Source organism: Falco peregrinus, chromosome 5 (genome assembly GCF_023634155.1).
Source record: "Falco peregrinus isolate bFalPer1 chromosome 5, bFalPer1.pri, whole genome shotgun sequence".
NCBI lineage: Eukaryota > Metazoa > Chordata > Aves > Falconiformes > Falconidae > Falco > Falco peregrinus.
In genome coordinates, this window is record NC_073725.1 from 46,566,263 (window position 1) to 46,589,632 (window position 23,370).

Consider the following 23,370-nt stretch of genomic DNA (forward strand, 5'->3'; position numbering starts at 1 on the left):
GTTTGAAGACAGAAAGATAAAGGATCAGAAGATCAAAAGGATAAATTAATAAAGTAGTGAAGCCATTTGTTTTCTAAAGTTTTCTTGATAGATCACTGCACAGTGACCCACATTACAGTACATTAAACAAATTCCACTGGGCAGGGTAGACAGGTCACATCCAACTCCCTGAAGTGCTCTTATGTACATAGATCCATACAAGTTGGGCTACAGCACATAAACTGGTTAATAAAGCCTAAACTAAATTTACCACCCAAGTTATATTCTTTAAACTCTGTAACATACAATAGTTTCAGTTGCATCATATTCTGGGGTTACCTTGCAGTACACTGCATGTGACAAACTCTTCCACTGTAAGAATTTCCTCCATCCCCCCTTTCCCTCCCCTCCAAATGCTTTCCAGAAGTATTCTTGGTTATTCAGCTTACTAAGACCGTAGAAAGGCTGGAAGATTCACAGAACAAGTTACATTTGCAATCACCAGTGCTCTTCCTAGTGGCATTGTTTCACACAGTAATCAAGGTAATCTCGTATCACTTAAGCAAATCTTAAAGTGCTTCACAGATGGGCTTGATTGTCTCCATTTTGCAGCCCAAGAAAGTGAAGCCCAGAGACTTCCAAGGTCACCTAGCAGACTGCATCAAGTCAGAAATATAACACAGATCTTTCAAGATCTATTTACCAGACCCATTACTGCCTTAAGAACAGTGCATTTATTGTACTGAACTGCAGGGCTCTTCAGTTCTCACCAGCAACCACGAGATCCTTCGCAAGACGTGGAATTTGGCAATGCACCAGCTAAGTAAAAACAAAAATACTAAACTACTGGCATGTAATCGTTTGTTCAATTACTGGTTATAACTGATTTTGTAAGTTATATGGCTTCCCGGTATTTTAAGAAACTTACTGACTTCCTTATTTCAATATAGAATGAAACAGTACTAAATTTTAACTATACCATTTTATTATTAAAACCTCTCAAAGAGAAAAGTGGAAATACCATAATTGTTTGCATGCACTGAGGTGTTTGTAAATTAGTCTGTCTATATAAAGAACTCCAGATGATTTTAATATGCAGACTGCCACCACCTATAGATCCGCCAAGAGATCAGTCATGGGAAAAATAAAACTATGTATTCCAGTTGTACAAGATAAAGCTCTAAATACCACCAAATAAAAAGATAAACAGGGAAGATTTTAAATGTGCTTCCAACAGAAATAACCTTGAAAACCGATGTTTTAAAGTATTCTACCTTGGGCTGCACTGGCAATAGAAACTACTACTCAGCTCTAATACCATTTATTTTGCTTGTAAAATTTAAAAATACTGTCAACAACAAGTCCCCACTACATCCTCAGGTTCAGCCATGCCTTAGTTTCTTCCTTGTTCTTCTCACTTCACTGAACAACTCAAACTCCTAAGCACCAGAGAAGTCAAAACCGACTTCTTTCCATCACTCAGGTCCAATCCTTCCATTTGCTCTTCTGCCAGCCTTAGGCAGAGGAGGAAAACTCTCTTTCCTGACGCTGCCCAGCACTTCCCACCTCATTGTCCTCCAGTGCTTCAGTGTGGAGCTGATGCCCGTTGCCATCAAGGAGAGCTACAGGGAGTCCAAGGCCTTACTCTGCCCCAGGACCCTCAAAGGCACGACTGCAACTGCTCCCTCCAGCCAGATCCAGAAATTCACTTGTTCTAATGGTACTTCCAAGCCTGAGAGTCCAAGGTTTTCCACAGCCTCTTGCTGGTCCGGTGAAGAGACCTCTGCTTCCTGCAGTCCCTTTCCCTTTTAAACCCACGTGATTTCTGTGCCAGACTCGCTCCCCATCATATTCCTTCAGACAGTCCTGCCTTGGAGGGACAAGCTGCACAACAGGCAGCACATATTTAAAGGCCCATGTTACACACCAAGTTCATTCTGATTTTACAGGCTTATCTCCATTTTCTGGATCAAAAGGAGATGAGTAGCATCCTTGTGGTTTCTAGCAATTTTTTTCTGCATATATTAGGAAAACAGTCATGCCTGTGATATTTCATGCTTTGGCAGAACATGGCTGCTCAAGACAAGAGCTGTACTTCCTGAACAAGGAGGGCAGATAGAAATCTCTGTTACAAACCCACATTATTCCTCCCCCTCAACCAACTGCTGCCTCTTGTCAAGCTCATCTGGAAATGACACTCAGCTGATTAATCCTTATCAGGCATCAGCTAAGGCAACTAAACAGCTCTGGCTTGTTCAGGGGGGAGCATTACCGACAGCCAGCTCACCAGCACATCAACACTGCTGTTACACTAACATCCAAGAGGACATGAAAGCACTACCCAGCTTCCCAGGGCTGATAAACAACTCTTTCTCAGCTGGGATAAGAGAGACAATTGGAATACTGATTGCATGCCCTCAAGCAATGGGAATTTTCACAAAACATGCTGAGGAAACCTCTAGGGTAATTTCTCTGCAGAATACACAACAAACACTGCCATCTCGATGCAGCAAAGCATCAAATCAGGATTAAAAAAAATAATCACCAAGTCTTCACCAAAAGGAGTTACTGCTTCTAATTTTCCTTGACCATTGCTCCCGATCCCCATCCTGTTCCCCCTCATTACTCATCATTCTTCCAGCACCCCACCTCTCCCAGATAACATACCTGAAGCCAACACAACCATGACAGCCAGCTTTACAGTGCCTCTGTCCCCCACAGCATAAAGGGAAGACTGAGAGTGACAAATAGGTAGAAGGTCTTGTTTAGGATGCCTTTTGGAAAATGTTGCACAGACAAAACCGTATGGCACGTGCTCTGAGCTTCTGAAGTATTAATGTTTTGGCCTCTAGCAACAACTACTTGCTGGCATAGCAAGATAAGCAGATTTTACACCCCACAGGTCCACAGCAGCAGAATAGTTGCTATGGCAGGGAACTCTGGTCACAGTGGGACTTGGGAGTAGCAAAATCCTTCCTCATTTAGGCATAAAAATAAAAATGCGCAAGCCCATGAGAATCAATGTGGCCAATGTGTTTACAATGCCACAAATTTTGCTTAGATAATGCAATAAATATGGCACCAGCAGCCATTTCATACCTCTTACAGTATTGAGAAATGAATAAACAAAAACTTTAAAAATTAAGTATTTCTCCCACTGAAATAAAACCTTAATGATATTCTTTTGTGTCACTAAGGATTTCTCCCCAAAAATCAGGAATAACAATAGCCTCCTCATTTACCCCTATCTATAATAAATCCTTCCTCCATGAAAAAACATTCTTTCAAAAGGTTGCCATGAAAATGAGTCAATGCAGCTGAAAGGGTTTACGCAGAAAGGTAATCGTGTTTTTTGCTTAAAGCAATCAGAATTGCCATCTATCCATGTATTTAAGAAACATCAACACTGCCACAATTAAAACTTTCTATTGCACAAGTGGGACCAAGCAGTCTTCATTCTTACCCCAGAGTTCCCCGGCCTGACATGGGAGGACTTGGTGGTTTTTGTGTAGGCGGATTTGTTCTTGACAAGGTGCCAGTTCTTGCAGGCTGGTTATTTCCATGCTGAAATAAGGGAAAACATGATTTTATTTTTGTAACAGAGCAGCTCTATTATTGACAGCTTTTTTTTTTTTTTTTTTTTTTTAAAGTGTAAGAATATGAAGTGAGAATTCCCAGACAGCTGTCAAACAGCAAGTTTTCAACTACACAAAGACAGACACCAGGAAATACAGAGACTAAACAGAAGCTTAATGTTATTTTTGCTATTAATTTACGACAGATATCAGAAAGGTAGGCAACTGACAGGTTCATGCACAAATCTCTTATATCCTCTTTTCTTTAAAGGGAAGCCACATTTGTGTTCATCTCCATTTGGGTGTTAATAATTTAAATCAAACTTTAACACTGACAGTGCAATACAGTCAGCACGGGCCCAGAATTTCTCAATTTGCCCCTGCTATTTGACTAGCAGAGTCATTCAGGTTGTCTGGGAAGTCTCCTGCAAAAAAATGTAAGTGAAGGGAATCAAGGCATCTACTGAATTCAGAGCAAAGCACTACATGTGTTAGAAAAATTAATGTATCTATGTATAAATGCAGATGTCAATGTATCGCAGATATATTGACACACACTAAATGCTGTAAATAAAAAAAAAATCAAGTATAGCATGTTTAATCTAAATATCCTATGGAAAGCAGAGGAGAGCATAAGAGCGCGCTAGTTTTCAGTTTTAATGGCTCTGCAGCCTCTACTATCAGTCACATAAGGCACTGTGGGTCAAAGGAGAAATAACACTTCTTACCTTGGCTTTTAGCCACTTAACGTTGCCAATAAGGGGGGGAAAAAGGTAGAAATTAATGGCAGTTCCATCACAACTGATAGGACAGGTTAAACTACAGATATCACATTTTTTAAAAAAGAAATCATTTGTGTCTACTGATAATAAGCTACATCCCAGTACACTAACAGATTTTACTGGCTCACTTAGTCATTGTAAGTCCTATGTCTGACTAAGTGACCACAGGAAAAACCCTTGTGTCAAAATTAAGTTTAGCAAAGTTTTGCCAGATTCATTTGCCAGGGTCCTTATGGGCAATAAAGGATTAAAAAGCCCTTTGCTCAACATACAAGTCCAAACCCAAATCAATGCTATTTCAGTGGCAACATGCACTTAAGAATCTGTTCACAAAACCATTTTCAGCTATACGGCGGCGCAGAACAGACTTGCCTGTTGTTTTGACACTTAACCTTTGTGTGTTTTGAAGAAATACTAGCTGCTGCATTGAATGGTAAATAAAGAAAAAGGAGTTCTCAAACAGGATGAGCAGCAGTGCCTTTCACCTCTAGTTTATTGATTGAAATCTGATTCAAGCTAGCACAGTGCTGGCTGCTCAAAACTGCATTGGCAGTGCTCTAATGATTGTTATTCTGAAATTTTAGCTCTTAGAATCAAGTCATTATATGACTCCACTAAATCAGTTTTTACAGCCTTCATGATTGCAGAGGAGAAAAAAATTATGAAACATGGCCTCATAAGGAAAACAAATGTAAAATTTTAAATAAATTCAAGTTGAGTTCTCTAACTTTATTCAGGGGAAAAGACTCATCCTTTTCTCCATTCAAAAACATTAGTTTCACCAATTTAAAAATACCAAGGAAACACAAAACCCCGAAACATAAAATAATCCCAATGTTTTTTTTGAGGTTGTTCGGAAATAACCCATCACTTCTAGAACAAGCCTCCTAATGCACGTCTTTTCAAACTACAGTTTGTACTCCTCCTCCTCCTCTAAGCAGCACAGGACCAGTTTAAAGGCATCCATGAACTGAAAAAAAAACCCAACTAAAATATGCTATACAGCAATGTGCATATTTCTGACAGGGTCTGCAAAACCACTGAAAAACAGCTGGGTTTTAAAAAAACAAAAAAGGTTGAAAGCTACTGCCCTTAAGTTATTCCTATTAAAAGAACAGAAACGCAAAACCTGCTCCAAAACTAAAATGAAAAAGTTTAGCTGTGGTAAGTAAATTTGAAGGTCATCCCATTCACCCCCAGTCTAGGCAAAGGTTCACCAGCAGAGTGGCAGAATTAAGGCATTTAAACCACTTCTGTCACAAAGGCTCAGTTTTCAGGATGCCAGGGTAGTCTCCCAAGTATTATATTTTTATTTTATATATATATTTTTTAATTATATTTTTAAAACAGGCTTTTAGCAATGGAATTTGCTTTCCCCTCTCACAGGAATACATGACCCCTTCCCCTTACTTCACCAGCTGCCAAGGGCAATGGCATAATACAAAGAATCTGTTAAAAGAGACCAAAAAGTGAAACTCTTGGTCCCGTCCCTGCCCAGCAGTCACAGCTTGGAACCTTTTAAAGGCTTAAAAGGAAAGGTGGCATGGTTTCTTACCTAGCCTCTACTACTAAATTTGCTTGCCTCAAAAATATAAAACCAAAAAGCTTCCTCTCTTTCCTTGCCTTATGCAGTGCCACTCAACACTTATGGGTGAATCTTTCCACCTCCTCCTTAATCACTGTTACATTCTGCCTCCACTGCAGCGACAATATGAATATCAACATCTAGCAACGATTCAGGAATCTTTCATTGTATTTCAAACCTTTCTACTGCTAAGCACTGTTTAACATACTGAACATGTATCTGAAGTCCAACAGCTCTTGACCTTTACTCCTATCTCTACACCACTACATCAGGTGAACTTCATCTCTTTTGTTACCAGTTAAAACAATATACAGACAGATACATAAACACTTCCTTATTGTGCAGAAGAATCAGCAACTGATGACACACTGCTTTCTATAAGTAAAAAGCTCTGTACATATCCTGTCTGTTGCTGTCAATATAAACAAGAGTCATATGGGCAGGAAAACACAGAAGGAACGAACACAAAAGGAACAGGGATTCTTATGGGAGAGGAACTTCTGATCCAAAAGACAGAACTAGGGGAGGAAAGCAAATGAATCAAAGCAAGATGAACCATATGGCTATTTAATCATGGTTAATAAGCTAATTAATCAGGAGGAGACTTTTTCTTGTATTTATTGGCTGAGCTTAGGAGGTCGATCTTGCTGCATTTCTTGGTCTGAACACCAAATGCAGTGCTTTCTAAGCAATTAAAAAAATTACTTGGAACTGGGAACAGTTTAGGCAGCAGGGTCTAGGACTCGTTATGATTTTAAGAAAAATGAGGGAAAAAGCAGAAAACCAAAAGAAAAATCAGGTACATGTTTAATGTAGGTTCAAGAGCCTCCCTACAAATGCCTCTAAGGCCAGCCAGCCAGTGGGCAGAACATGACCATCACCAACTGCCTGATCAGTACAGAGAAGGTCAGAGTCAGGAAGGAAGATAATGCAGGGCACGAGGAAGAAAAGCAGCAGCATGCATAAGGTTCACTGCTTGAAGAGGGAAGGGCTGTTCTGAGAGAGATCTATAAAAGGAAAAATGCTTAGTCGAATGAAGAGCAGCACTGAGAACTCCTGCAAAAGCTCTAAGAAGCACAACTCCCTTCTCCTCCCGCTAGCTGTATTACTATACATAAAGGAGACAGCTTTCAGCCAGATACCAGCATCCTGGATAACGTACACATCAGAACAAAAACACAGTGTGTAGGCTTGCTGGGGATGCTTGTGATACCGAGACAGAGCGCTAGACAGATCAGGATGTTCCCAGAAACAAGATAGCATGGTAAGCAGCAGCACTGGTTGGGGTTCTTGCAAGCATCATAACAGAGATGCTTTAAAGCAGCAAGCAGAACAATTTTGCTTTCCCTGGGAAAGCCTGCCAAGCACGTGGCAGTCCTGGATAAAGTTTTGCTGGTTGTCACAAGATTAAGAGAAAGAAACCACAGTCAGGTTCAAGAAACAGGAGTCAGCCTCACTGCATTTCCAAAAGATCGCAGCTAGGGCAGTGGCACATCCACAGGGTTTTGACAGCGTGGGAGAGCAGGCTGGCCAAGGACTGAGAGCCAGCAGCAGGCTCAAAAGAAATGCAATTAAGGCAATGGGCAAAACAGGTGTTTGCAACAGCCATGCAAGGCATTTATCAAAGTCGAAAGTGAGGCTGCTTCTGATGCCAGGAATTCAGAGCACCTGGACTGAGAATTTTAGCTGAGGGTTTGGACAGGACACGCAATGTTTTGAGACAGTTGAGCATGGGCCACAAGTACTAACTAAGAGGCTTATTTGCTTAAGGCAACTATTTTGGCAATTCTGGCACTCTACGCAGTACAAAAATACCTGCTGAAAAAGGCAGTACTGCAGGTTTCTGTAATGGAGACCAAAGGGACATGACCAAGAGTGGCACAAAAGGGTAAGGTGTGAGGCAGTCAGAAGTATCTACCAGTATCCGAAGGATGTCCAAGCATTTGAGGGACTCTGCTGGCTGGCCTCAGGAGGCAGCCATCTAACTAACTGGTTTTAATCGTTTCCATGCCAAGTAACAAGTCATGGGGGAACATTAGTCATGATTCAGGGAACCAGAAAGCTATTCTTTGAGTTATAAACTGAGGGCTAGGGACATTGCACACAACTCATTTATGTGAGTTATGCGATCGATTTATTTATTTTAATATAGTTCATTTATGTGATACAATATGCAGATGTATCTATAAGCACAGAAATACAAAAGGCCACTTGCACACAAGCAAAATCCTTATCACATTTATGTTCAGCAAGTTTCTCCTGCACATTTCAGCTATGAACTCTCCAACTTCAGACTGCAGAAACAAAATCTCTATGCAGGTTGTCTGTACTTCAGATAGTTGCTCACTATCTGTCCAGCTCCTGGATTTAAAAAAGCAAATTCCACTCTATATCCTGCCATACCGAGGATCATTAAGAGCTGTCATTAAAGACCATCCAATATAAATGCCAATCAATGGAAACAAAGGCTTAAAAACTGTGCCACTCTAATCTGCATTAATAGTGTCTGGCAAACTCTGAACTTTAATATGTATACTCTGTAAAAGCGATAACCAGCAATAGCTTTGACCAGTAATCACAGTCATCAACCACAATAAAAAAAAAAATAACCCCATGGTCTTGACTTTATAGTCAACCTCCTCTTTCACTTAAAAAGTTATTTCCTTTATTAGTCAAGGGAGAATTATCCGAGACATCCCTACAGAAAGGCAGCTAGCCATAAGACCTTTTGAAGTGCTATTTGCACCTGCAGCTAGGCAATTCAATTGCCCCACAGGCATCCTCACAGATTTTTGCACAACTGACTCCTGTCTCATCAGTGGAGCAGTTCTGGAGTACCACAAGATGACACAGAGCAAGAAAAGCAGCTGAAGGGTACTTACACATGAAGGTATGGGATACCTGAGGAAAACATAGAGTAAAGCACCAAGTCCAGAAATGGTTTCCTTACAGATATAAAGATATGGACCCAGGGAGAATATGTAATCAAAGATTTTTTCAGAAGACAGACTATACGTGGATGTCAAACACTCAGGGTAATGCACTTCTGCCACTAGTTCCATGAAGTTTCAAAGAAATCATTCCTGTGTCGCAATTTCCTTATGAGAATGGGTCAGAGGCTTTTTTTGTTCTTTATTTCCTTAAAGTCTATAGTAAGGCTGATTATATTTTGAGAAAATTTCAGTTCCAAATCAACATTTCTTTCAAAACTGAACATGAGTAGGTAAGTCTCTTCAGTGAAATTTTACTTTAATCTTTTAAATATAACCTCTCCCAGTATTATTTGCAATCTAGTAATTACATAGTCTTCTGTTAACAGCAATCAAATGTAGCTTATCAATATTGCTTCTCTCTCCTTTATTTCTTTTTGCTGTTGTTGCTCTTTTCTCCAATTTCCAAACTGAGCAGGCAAAAATTTTCAAGTCACATTTGACCTTAAAAAGTTTGCACATATTAAAATGCTATTAATATATAAAAACCTGCTTGTGGATGACTGACAATATTGTTCCCTCAGCACTCAGTAGTCTTGTTCAGAGAAAGATACCTAGATTCCTGCCTTTCAAGCTTTTTGATTTCTTTGAGTTGGTAACTTTGAATCTAGCTACAAGAAAAAAAAGTTAACATAAAAAAAAAATTCTTATCAGAATTAGAAAATAAAGAGACCTCATAGTTTTGAGTTTTCTTTGCAAACAGAAAGGCTTGAAACCTACATTGTATCAGATACTACACACACTTCTGAATTTCCAGTAGCAAGTGCCCTATGACAATCACAGTATCAACACTCACAATAGAGTCATTAAGAGTTGGCAACAGGAAGAGTTACTCTTTCCCCCAGAGAAGCATTCTTTACCCTACAGCAATATTTACTGTTTGGCCATGACCCCACAGGGATGATGTGACATTAATGAAATTGGCCATGACATCCTCTGAAGCATGAGTGTCTGAGAAGCTAATACATGGACAAAAGCAGCAGAAGCTCAGGTTCAGGATCCCTTTGTTTTTATTTCAGTTTTTATTACAGTGAATTATTTAAAAGTTAATACTCAAATGGCTACCACATAAAAGGTGCTGTCCTAAAGGGGAGGCAGGTACCATTAGGTAGCCTTCCACCCTCACATCAGCATCTCATCTGCATTTTTGTTTTGCACCAACACAGACATAAGCATGAGGACTGCAGGTGAGTAGGGCAGGGTGAGAGCAAGGCTCCCTTCTCCAAGCTTTGCATTTGGTTAAGTTTTGACCCAGTCCCTACTTTAAGGGAGCCCTTCCAACTTCCATTTGCTTGAGAAAGACTACTGAATGCTTAACTCTTGTTTGACTTCCTGGGCTAGAAAGCTTCTTACAGTTTTAATGCACTGAAATGCAAGTGTTTTGCGGTGATGAAATTGCATTTTTTTTCTGAAAACAAAGCTGAAGAGTAAGGAAGCTTCATATACAATTCAAGCTTGGTTTTGAAGAACTATTAGTTCCATAAAACAAACTTGATCCAACTACAGCTATTAGGCATTTCAGTTTAGCATGTATTCAACATTTTATCTGCCTTTAGCACACAGCATTATTTCAATTTCCTACTTAGCTGCCATTTTACAAATTGCTGCAATTCCACCTGCCTCTTACTCAAAAAAAAAAAAAAAATTCAAAGGCCAATTTCAAGGCTTTTAAGGCAGCTTCCAAGCTTCCTCCTCCTTCTCCCCCCTCTTAAACTGAGGATTTTCTGTATGAGTAATTGTATTTGACCTATTTATTTGCTGGCACACTATTTTTTTTTTTCCTTTCACAAAAGGGGAACAGAAGGATAGAAATATTAAAGTAGCCTCTGCCTAATAATTTTAAACCAAGCTCTACACAGGAACGTAGGCTCTCACATCATGACAGTTACTCTTATTTACCAAGAATTACTTCAGCTACATTCCCCTATCCCCAGAGGGTGACAGCTGAGCAACTACTTAACAGGCCGGCAAAAATGCTTGCTTGTGTGTTTCTTGGAGCCCTCTACACATAATATTTGTGTTGCAAGGGAAAGCCTTCTCACTAGCAAACCAATTTTCAAAGCCCTCCTGATTTTGACTAATGCTAGCCTTGGCTTCCTAGGCACTTATATTAAAAAAAGGAACTTGATTCCTTTTGGAGACTGTCTGTATCTGCCCCTGCAAAGGGAAGGTGCAGGGGGTGGAGCAGCTGGGGGCTGCCAGGGAGCTTTCAGGCCAAGAGAGAAAGGACCTCTGTGATCTTAGGATGCTCTGCAAAAGCTTTTGTACCAAGAAACTGCCAGAAGAGGAAACTGCACTGCCTTCCAAGGAGGTGTCTCCCATCAGGGAGGAAACCTGCTATAGAGAGCAGCTGCTCACCACCACTGCCACCCCACCCCACCCCCCCCCCCCCGTCATCACCTGCCCCCACAAAAATTCCTGCATACATGCAAGACAGGGAGGCACATAGTGTCCTTTGCCATGCCCCAAGCATGGACATCTGCTTTTGCATCCCCTCTACACAGCCATGAGAAACAGGGACACACACAAAGAAAATGAGCTGTGAGTATGCATAGATGTTTCTGCATTTGCTCAGATGGAAGATGTACAGGGGAAGACTGTATTTGCTCTGAGGATCACCCACCCTTTCTATTTATTTTTTTAAATATTCTGTGAGACAGTATTTTTACTTACACCCTTACACTTTTTACATAAGACAATTCAGGATTACCCTTAAAATATATTAAAACATATTTTAATAATATTTTTCCTAGGATCAGTATTTCATGAAATAAACAAAAGCAGAAACAGGCTATATAATCCAGCCTGTACCTTTGATTTCTCTTTCTTATATTTTCCCTTTCTGTTTCTTTATCAAATCCTGCACCGGAACACTATAGAGTCCCACTGACAGCAATAAACTGTTATCTACAGATTTCAAAGCATTGCAAAATTTTTAATACTTAAATGCCAATGCATATGCTGTACTGTATTTTATTGACAGTTGCAACAGCAGAAGACATTAAAGGACCTGCAAGTTAGTTAAATTGACCATTGCTCTAGGCAGAACTCATGCTTCTTTTCCTCTCAAAAACCATGGTTTCTAAGGCCTTATCGGACATGTTGCTGCCCAGCTTGGGGTGAAATCCTCAGTCAAAAAGCTAAGACTTAAGAGTCTGAAGCATCTTCTAAAACCATTCTGGACAAGACAAAGTTTGCAATTCAATTTACCACTTGCTTCCCCCCAATTTTTATGTTCAAGAAGCAACTCAGATTCTTGGCATCATCATTATTTGCACTGACTTCCAACAGGACCTGATCCAGTTTCTGAAGATGTTTTGGTTAGATTTTCTTATAACAACACTACCTACATCTAGGTCTGCAGACAGCTCTACTTCCTTCAGAGCTATGATCTGTGTAACGCTCTTGGAACCCAAGTAATGTGATGGCTAAAACATTTAATTATGTCACTCACTACCTCAGCACACTCTTCACAGTGCATCCAGTGAATGTCAACACTGGTGAAGGTGCCGAATGACAGACATCTTGAACTATATACCTGAGGCCTGGATGGATGCTTATTTCATTTGTGTAACAAGTCTACACAGAAAGTACCAACATCTTTTTTCTACTGTTTCATTCCTTCACTCAATAAAGAAACAACAGCAAGATATAATTTGTGGCTGACTTGTAATGAGTTGATAATTTGGTTATTACTGGAAGCAATTTTACCTCTGAACAGATCAAATTTTTCATATAGAATTAAACCATTAACAGTTAAAAAAACCCTTAACTGTTAAAAATGGTCCGTAAGAGCTGCCTAGAAATAGGTAAACAGCACATCATTTCCACCCCCTAAACAAACAGAGTCACATTAACAAAAATAAAGACACCAGTACTCCTAAAAGCAAATAGTTATACTGGAAAATGCAACCGCTACACCTTAACAACTTCAGTGTTCCTGGATCAAGCAAGCTGTTTTGAGCCTGCACCAAAAAAGTAGTTCAACAAAGCATCAACTTCTGAGACTTAACAGTAATTATTCTACTTGTAAAGTCTTCTATAACACTTGATCCCTGGAGCACTTAAATGCAGAAACCAATATCCTGACACTGAATTTGTGGATTCCTGTATTCTCTATTCATAAAGCACTCTCCTTGAATGCAGAGACTGCACTGAAAAATTATCAGTTTCTCTGACCCCAGTGCTTCTATTTCACACTTATTCAGGGCATATCTTTCAGGCTTCTACATAGGCTTGTGCTTCATCCAGTCTGGCTTAAGTTACTAGTGTAAAACAACCCTAAGAGTTACAGGTTTAGCACAGGTTTATCTACAAACAAAACACAAAATCAGGTAGTCCAAAGTCACTATGTTAATTCATAACCTAGAGCTGTCATGGTATAGAGCTGCTTTCTAACTTATGTTGGAATTAAGACTCCTCCAGGCATTCGGAGGGTTACTACAAAGCACAACGTACTCTGGCACTTTTTTGAGTAAAGTAACTCTGAAAAATCTATTCCTCAAGTGCTCAGCAATTCAAAGGGCACATGATGGGCTAACATAGCTGCATAACTGACTGACCAGAGCCACCAAGCTTTAGAGGATACACGGTTGTTGAATAAAAGCTTTTTAATGCCATTCAAGGGAAGACTGTTGTGAACTGAATATACCTGGAAGGTCTGCTCTAGAGGGACACAAAGCTAATTTTTTATAAGAAGATGTCCAAGGAGCAAAGGGTGTTATGTCAATTCACTTCAACTATGACCATTTCAAGGGAGGTAGACATTAGTTTATGAAGGCTTTTATTTAGAGAAAAGGAAAATGAAGCTGTCTGAAAGCACAAATAAGAGTGAGACATCAAATGCCACCAAGATTTAAAGGCCAACTAGCTGACCCCCTTTCTCCTGACCACCTTCCAAAAAAAACCCCAACAAAAAACCCCAGGCCATCAGCCAGTTTCCCCATAACAGATGACTTAATTTTTCTCACTAGTGAAAGAAATAAAGGGAGTGGCAGAGACAATTTAATCAGAGGAGGAAGTCAGTCACGGCTTTTTTGGCAAGTCATTAGCTTAAAATCATGAGCCATTATTTCCAGACACTGTGACTACCACTGACAGTCACAAGGTTATGGCCAACATTGCTCAAACCCCCCTCACTGTAGAACACTCCATTTTATTATTTAAATGTTTGTATGTGATAGCATATCAAACCCATAATCCTTCCTACCATAAATGAACTAAACATTTTAATGTCAGTAACATTCTGCCCCAACCCTATCTCATGGCCTGTGTTACTTGGAGTCCTCAAGTGTCCCGGTATTCTTACCTTTACGCCATGGCCAACATCATCCAGCACCGTGTAGTCTATAGGTTTTCGAATATACCTTACAGGACGTTCCATGTTCGCTGGTGCTATAATTTTGTGAGTTCTTGACGTGTTCTTATTGGTCGTCAAAATGCCTATCTCTCTGCGAGCGACTTTTTCTTTATGGATGTCCACAGTCTAGATTAAAAACAAGAAAGTACGAGTTTCTTTAGGCATTTGATGTTTTCTTTACAGAGCTACCTACATCTTTAGGCTTCACTACTAGACAAAAGAGTCTGAACCAAGTTAATGCTGCTGGAGGGATGCCAGTTTATTGACAAAATGAGTTTAATCTACACGAACGTTGTTTGAAAAATGACACTTTAATGAAATAACCAATATTATTAATAAAATTACAAATATACATTACTGCTTTGACACTCTGAAGACACTATACAGATACAGTCCTTGCAGATTAACCCTCAACATTCTTATGACTGACGTTAGTAATAAATTACTTGAACTCCACAGCTGGGAAACCAGGACAGACAAGCTAAGCAATTTGCCTGCAGCCCCAGAGGGGGACTAAGCTTGGGAAGTCTGTGCGGTAATTTCTTTCAGCAAAGCCATCAGTGCATATCAGAGTAAGAGTCTGCACAGAGAAGGACTAATTTCAGCACAGAGGATAGTTTCGGTCATACTGTTTATAGCAGCTTTACTAAAAGAATAAAATAAAGCCTTAAAGATGGGAGTAAAGGAATACAAAATATGCTGAGCTCTGTCATTTTGTTAGGAAATACCTAAAGAGGCTGAGGAAGGTCATTTCAGCAGCCTGTGAAGGATCAAACTAAACTTCACAACACAGACACGTGCTTCTACATGCAATACAACCACTGCTTAAACCCTAGCTGAAGGAGAACAAGTACAAGTCAAGCATCAGATGCCATAGAAAGTCCCACCTCTAGAAAGCCTACTTCAGGATTCAGGGACTGAATTTACTGGTTTAAGTATCTACTAGAACCTCAGGATCTCATTGCAGGAGATGGTATCTGACAAAAACCACCACTCTAAGTGACTCTGAACAAAATCTATCCAGTCACCACTTTTTCCACTAAGGAAAATAATTGTTAGTCTGTAAGTATCAATTCCTCCTGAAGAGACTGCCACAGAAACAGAGTCAAGGTTCAGAAAGAAAGAAAACCCCTTGTCCACCAGTACTCATTTGGGTATGTCTCTAGAAATGGCCTAATCTAAAAGGGGTATTATGATGTGCAAGGTTTTGTTTAGTGAAGCAGAATCAAAGATGAAGCGCAAAATTAGTCTATATTTCACTACTTCTATATAAGGCAAGATGAAAACAGCAAGGTAAGCATCCAGGAGGTTACCATTTCTAGGAAGCCAGCATTGAGTGCTGAGAGTTCACTACAAAATGCCTTCAACTGAACTGGTTTTTGGGATTCTTTTTTCATTAACTGGTATACACGCTCCAATAATCTTAAATTCTCCTCTAAGTACAGAAAGAAATAAAATCCTCCTTAACAGCTTTGATACATGGCATTGCAGATTACAAGTGGGAACACAAATGGACAAGCACCTAAAAGCAGTGATACCAGGCAAGCTTGTTTTCACAGCTTAAAGCTAACTAACAGACAAACTTTTGTAACATCACAAAAGGTTCTTTTACTTTGGAAGCACATGGAATCTTAATAGAAGAGTTGTGACTTTCCAGAGAAATGAAAGACATTAAATGTGTATGCCCACATTAGCTTATTTTGAATAAGTTAAATATTCCAATAAAGCTTTGGAGCAAGCTTTATTGCTCTAAATGCTCATGCTCTGAAAAAAAACCCGCAGTTGAGAATAAAAAGCACCCTTCCAAAAGAGACAATCCTATACATCAAGTATTTATCACTATATCAGTATCGGGTATAAGTCACTGCACCCACATTTGCTCCAGCAGCTGCTTTCACAGACAACAGAGCAAAGACTTAAGAGCAAGACTACCCTTATTTCTTCAGCTATTATTTGCTCTTTTCCCTTTAGAGACTAAAATATACATGTTAGTTCTGCCTTTTCGTTTGCTTTCAGTGAGATCAAGAAACATTATTCAAGTGCTGTGCTACATGTTGTTAGACTGTTTCTCTTTCAACTCCTCCATACAACCTGAACGCTTTTGTTCAATGATAATACCAGGTCTCAAACTATCTTACCTAACTCTTTAATAATATGCAGCAATCCGTATTTTGTAACACACCAGCACTGCGCAGGTGAAAAAAAAAATTTAATTAGTCACCTAAACAATATAGCAATATAGGATGCTGTGGAGAACATCAATTTAAGGCACATACTACGATGTTTTAAAAGAAGGTAATTGTAAAATACTAGTACATCCCTTGAAACAAATCCACGCTTCTACTTCATTCTCAGAAAAAGAATCTGTTGTTACTAATAAATTGATACTTTTGTGGCTAGTATAAAGACGCATTTTTGTCCAAGAGCTCTCTTAACATTGCTATCAAAAGAAAAAAAAATAAAACAACGAAAAAGCCCTTTGCAATACAAAAAGATGTATCTTCTCCTATTAGGTAGTCTGACCTTTCCTCCCTGCAATGAACAATGAAAATTCCATAAATTTCAGGAACAGATGCTGTACCACACACACTGAGGAAAACTACTTAAGTAATCTTGCAACAAATTCTTATTAACAGAAAAAAAATCCTTAGAACAGGAAAAAAGCATATATTAACTATATCAGACAGCTTATCCAAAATCAAATATAAAGCAGTGATTTGTAAACTCTTTTCACAGATTTCAGTAATGTAAACCAAGCAAAGAGAAGAGTATTTGTATCACAGTGCAGGGCCAGCAACTTAGGGCACACATGTAAATCCTGAACCACATGCTGGCATGCCTGTGCAAGAGACTAATTCACTCTTCAAAGCAAATGAGACTGCAACTCTTACCACATCTGGTATACCGGAAAAGCAAGGCAGTATTTTGCCCCTATGCAAAGCAAAGGCTCCCAGCATATGCTTTGCCCAGAGCAGTATGTTGCCCATCAGTTACAAGACAGCATCTTGCTTCTTCCAGAATAAATGACTGTTTTTAGATCTATAAAGACCGCATGTTATTGTTACGTAATCATTATGCAAAACAAAGCACGTAACAGTTGTTCATTTTTGTATCTTTATTTATATCTATTTGCTTGAAGTTGATGGGTAAGTTTATTGTATGGTCACAGGCAATGTGTTTCACTTCCAAAAGAGGAAATCCCCAAAGCAATTTTTAGCAGGATAGCACAGCTATCCAGCCAGTTCCCAAGAGCAACAAGCCACATATACCATTTAACAGCCAAACTAGCCATTCTCCCAAAGCTCTGGCCACACTTGGCACCTGTAGCTATGAGTAAGTGCCTGCTCTGATACAGTAACAGGAGAGGTAAACAGTAATTAGTTCATGATTTCATGTACAAAACCTACTTTTAAACATCAAAAATCGAAAGGAGCAAAGTATGGCAAACCAGCTAGGGTTAGCACAGGGTAGCAAGCACTCACAAACAGCCAGACCAGCTTCAAGCATGCTTGGCCTACGCTAGAACATAAATACATAGCATAATTTAAAATTTGGGGAACAGCAATAGGATTCTCACTCCTAGACAACAAAATCCAGCAAGAAAAAGTCCAGCATTGCACTGATTTGGAAAAGACTGAGAAAACAGCCCTTCCAAAAGCACAACATGCTTCCTTTGGGAAGCAAATTTAAGCTAAACCACTAAACAAACCCCTCTGCCACTATAACTGTGTGGTAGGGACCATGCCAGCTAATCACAGAAGCAAGTTAAGCTTGGAGGTTGAAGGAACTGTTAATGATTAGCCGCCTCAACTGTCTTCTTCAAACCATATGAAAAAAAAAAAACCAAAAAACAAAAACAACAAAAAAACCCCAACCACAGTTGATAAACAGGATGTAGAGTTAAATTTTAACTGTTTGCTTGCTTCCTCAGAAGTAGCCTGAAGGCCAAGTGCAGCACAGCAATGATGCAGCAAATAGTTGTTCTTTTCTCTTCTTTTTCTGTGCCACAGACACCATTCTACTGTGCTACAGTGCACAACTCCAGGACAAATACTTTACGAGGAATAGAAGACACTGCACTACATTTGGCTGAGCTAATCTGAGGATATATAAATGTTGTAATAAAGCTCACATATACAGGGATATTAAAAAAAAGGGGGGGGGGGGGCTGGGGGAAACGACTTCAAGCTTTGCCAATCTCTTTAATCCTGAAGCACCGCAACTCAAATTTATGAGCCATGTAGTCATACAGCCACTGTCTCTCTCACTAAATGCATGTACAGCTGGTAAAGAGCAGGGGGAAAAAGGAGAAAACACCCCACAATCTCTATCAAATCAACTCAGCTAACCAGGTACTGCCAACTTCAAGCTGTCCTGAAGGACAAGGCAAGTCATTACACTAATACCACAGATTTACACCAAGCAAATACTCCTTAGATTTGTGTTACATTAGCTGATACTCCAGAAGTGCTGTGCAAGAAAACTCCTCTTCAGGTTTCCTACTCCGCTTCTCCCCAGTTTAGGAAGAATGAAGCTATAAGAGCACAGAGGCTCACCTGGCAGAGGGGACAGGATAAGTGCTGTGTGGTGCTGCACAGCGAACTCAGCAGCAAGCTGTAAAAACCTGCCAGGCTCTTGTGAAGAGTGGAACAACAGTTAGGGGAGAGAAGAACAGCTGCCCAGTCCTCAACAGTGAAAATGTTGGCTATCAGGTAAAAAGGGTAAACAAACAGTCGTGTGTCCCCCCCCCAAAAAAAGAGTCTAACATATAGTGTAGGAAGCTACAAATTAAAAAAATACGAAGAAAAACCACTCTCAATGCCTGCTGCCCACCCCACCCCCAGTAATCAAACCACCACACACTTTCACCCATGAATTTAAGGATGAGTAAATAGTCACTCAAGGGCATTTCCTTGATTTAAAAATCTAACATCCAAAACACACTAGACAAAAAAAATCCTAAAACTACACCGCCACTGATGTCCTTTAAACAAATGTTCTGTGCTGCACAGAGCTGCAAGTCAGTAACTTTTCGACTTCTCCCTAGGCTCACTCAGACAAGGAATGTAGGCTCAAACTCCACAGGCTTCCTCAAGCTGCTGCTTTAGAGAAAGTGAGGAGAAAAGGAAGGATAAACAGCTTGATATTAGCACTAGTCCTCTGCAGTTTGGACATTGTTTCCCTTTTTTTGCTTTTCCAGTTTGCGATTGAATATAGGGTTGGGTCTGTTACTAACACTTTAATTCAATAAGCAAAGCCCTGGTTACAGGGTAATCAGTGTTACACATATCTAAATGTTAGCAGAATAGATCAGAACTACTTGATGCAACCAAAACCACAGACATAAAGAGGTATCAGCCATGCATGCAGCATGACCTGTTACCACTTCCCACCCCCACCTTCCTGGCATACTTGGTGCAATCACACTTACTGAGCCCCAGGAACCTGTTCTGCATAAATTTGGTGCTGTACTTCCTGAAAGTCATCTGTTCCGCACCTCAAGCACTGTGTGCAGTTTTGGGCACCTCAGTGCAAGGAGGACATCAAACTATTAAGAATGTGTCCAGAGGAGAGCGACCAAAATGGTGAAAGGTCTCAAGGGCAAAACTGAGGAGGAATGGCTGAGGTCACTTGGTTTGTTCAGCCTGGAGAAGTCTGAGGGGTGACCTCATTGCAGTGTACAACTTCTTCAAGTGAGGCAGTGGAGGAGGACATGCTGACCTCCCCTCTCCAGTGACCAGTGATAGGACACAAGAAAATGGAATGAAGCTGCGTCAGAGGAAATTCAGATCAGACATTAGGAAAAGGTTCCTCGCTGAGAATACGGTCAGTCACCAGAACAGACTCCCCAGGGAAGCGGTCGAGGTCCCAAGTCTGTCAGAGTTCAAGGAGCATCTGGGTGATGCTCTTAGCCATGTGGTTTGGCTTTAGGTAGTCCTGTGAGGAGCAGGGAGGTGGACTCAACGATCCTTATGGGTCCCTTCCAGTTTGAGATGATTCTATGCTAAAGCCAGCATTATGGAAAGGCAAGTTAATGGAGAGAACAGTATTCCATTCATTCTATATCTGAGCAGTGCAATTCTCTTAACTAAAGGGCATTGCTGGCAGCATGAGAAAAGAATGTCATAACAGAGAAAGAAAAAAAAGTTTAAAATTTCTAGTCAAAGACAAGCCGATTTGCACACTAGATATGATGTATCAAATCAGACTAGCAATCCATGAAATAATGGTATCTCCTTTCAGCAGAACTCTGCCTGATGTTACACAAAATACTGGGCAAAAACACAGGTTTCAGACTGAACCCAGTCAACAGGTCAATAAAACTATGCAGTATGCAGGACAGTGAGTGGTGCAGGGAAAGGAGTTTGGTTTCCTTCCTCAACCTCTGGGGATGACTGGATTCCAAGTTTACTTGTTAGTTTGAATACAAAAGGTAAGTTCATTTCTACTACCTGTAAAAATGAGGCACAGCTTCAGATTTAATTGCTCATAGCAGTAAAATACACATAGTTGAATGTTACAAACATTGTAAGGAACACCAACAAACATTTTCTAGTAAATACACATTTTCTATTAAGTTCATGTACCCAGACTGTAAATTGCAGTGTTAACCAAAGGAAACATAACTGAAGAAACAAACACTAAGGTGCTTTCAGCAGCCCTTAACAAACAAAAACCAAAAACAACAACAAAAAAATCAAAGCAAGCCCTCTGTCTTTGCAATTTGTTCCTAGACCCAGCTTTAATATTAACCCTTATTGTCATTCTCGAAAATGGCAAATGTAGTTGTTTTGCTATATAGTTTACACAACAAGCTTCCTTGAGATGAAAGAATCTGATGAGACTAAGAACGTTAACCTTTTCTGTTTTAGAAATACAGATTTATCCCACTGCTACTTCCATAAAGAAAGTGTATTTAATACAACTTTCTAAATAAGTGAGTTATAGCTAACTGGATAACGGCACTGAAGAGATCCCGGACAACACAGGTTGTACAGGCTACCTGCAAGGAAGCCAGTTTGACCTACAAAAAGGACAATAAAATCCCCAGCTTTAATGAGCTCAGCCAGACAGCTAACTTCTTGAGGGAGAGCAACGTAAAGAAAAGAAATTATAAAGAAAATTTAGTATCTTGAACACAGGAAAATGTGAACCTATTTACACTGCAAGAGAAATATTCTATAAAAGAGACCAATTATGGGTTCAAGGCACATCAGGCATGAAAAAGCACGAGTAGTTTGGGTTTAAGACATCACAACAATCCGATGTTTACACAATGTTACAAATTATATCATTCATTAACTCTTGATGGAAGTGCAAGTAACTTAAGTTTATTACTATTGTTTGTATATTGCCTGATCCCCATTAAGACAGCGTTCAAGAAACTCAAGAATTTATTTACAGAAATAATTTACTTCCATCTCTTGTCCAGGAGAGTATGAGCGCTAAGCAAGCTTGGCTTCACTGGAGATGCAGAGAGCAGAGTGCCAGTGTCACTAGCACTGCCCATCCTTGTTTACCATTATGTACACACTCATTTATCCCATGGGGATCTTCCCCAAGGTATGAGGCTCTACTGGTGTTGGGAATTATAACTGCCAATTCCATTGACTAGAAATAGTTTGAACACCTCAACTGTGTCTGCACCAATCAGTTACAGACCAAAACCAGGCAATGTGGTGGACATCTGCCTCTTCCCTGTTCCTTCAGCACAGACAACTGGTTAACCAACATGTGAGAAATATATCAAAAAACTGAAAGAAACTTTCACAGAAGCACTGCCCTGTTATCAGTGACTGGTGAGGCCAATCCTATCTCTCGGGTAGAAGAGTGATGCAACCTTTTATCAGGCCCAGTTAGCCATCAGTTGTGTGAAATTCAAGTCCCTAAATAACTCTGAACAGCTCTTCATCTGAAGGTACATACTAGAACCTTTATACCGGTTGTCTTTCACTTTCACAGTAAAAAGGGGAAAGGTCCTCCTTACCATCCCCCTTCTCCAAAGATGAATTCAAGACATCTTTAACAGCCCCTTGGACAGTCACCAGAATCAAATCTGCTAAAGTACTGTCAACTCATCAGTCAATCCACAGAAGCAAGCCAGTACTAGCAACAAACAAGCATTACTAGAGGAAAAGAAAAAAAACACAGGTGCTTTTTTTTTCAGTTTCCTAAATTCTTTAAGAATGTAAGGATTTTAAGGCTTTATTACTTCACATATACAATCCTTCAATCCAATTTTCACTAAGGCTAGAAGTCAGTTGCCTGAACACCAGTGACTAATGTCACCTGAGAATCCTCAGAATATCCTGCCATGGCTTCTGAAGCTGTACCATGAAAGACAGGTCTTCTGTCACCTCTGAAGCATTTAGACATCTACGTTTCACCTCGTGTGTTTGCTTTGTATGCGGGGCTGGCAATGTAGGAGGCAACTGAAACAGATTCGAGAGCTGTATTTCCAGAGCTGCAAATCCAGCAATGTTTTCTTGTAGGTTTATAGAAAGAAGTTTCTTACACATTCCCTTCAGCATACAGGTAAGTTACAATAGTAGGACAGACTTTCCAGAAAGCTTCATCTCTTAAAGTCCTAGTAAATCCAGGCCTCTTAAGGTAAAAGGCTAGAGGAACCAGATAAGCCATGTCTCACGTAATCTGATTATGTCACCTTCCTCTTCCTGCAGAGACAGTTCACAATCAAGAGCTTTTACAGATTAACACAATCAACTAAGGCCATCAATACATACACAGCAACTTGCACAGTCTATATAAAACATTTACCATCCATCATCAGAAGGGAGAAAGCGCTAGACAAAACAAAGGAAAAATAATTAAAGGAACACTAAGTCCTATTTCCAGATGTAACATACATGTAAATGCATGCATTTTTATATACTTATATACATAAGCTATATATTAATATATAAGACCACAATGCTAAAAATATTTTACTAATACCATCTAACGTCAAGGGGGGCTGAAAAGTGGTTTTTACTGCGACAATTTATCACTGCATTTCTCCAATTATGTCTGAATGCAGGATTAAACTGGCATATAATCTATGGAGCTAGCCCTTGATTTAAGAATTCAGATCTTTTCCTTT

General features: G+C 39.8%; 1 protein-coding gene across 14 annotated transcripts in view; it reads right to left on the reverse strand.

Moving 5' to 3' along the window:
* ABI1 (abl interactor 1) overlaps window positions 1–23,370 on the reverse strand; it is an 81,963-nt gene that overhangs the window by 15,557 nt on the left and 43,036 nt on the right. For 8 of the 14 annotated variants that reach the window (XM_027781680.2, XM_027781678.2, XM_027781682.2 and 5 more), the window contains exons 3-5: window positions 14,220–14,396; window positions 4,283–4,297; window positions 3,443–3,543 (exon numbers count right to left, since the gene is read on the reverse strand). In XM_027781680.2, coding sequence (XP_027637481.1) covers window positions 3,443–3,543; window positions 4,283–4,297; window positions 14,220–14,396 — 293 coding nt within the window. The remainder of the gene's footprint in view (window positions 1–3,442; window positions 3,544–4,282; window positions 4,298–14,219; window positions 14,397–23,370) is intronic. The other 6 variants (XM_005233888.4, XM_005233884.4, XM_005233881.4 and 3 more) reach the window with 1 other exon arrangement.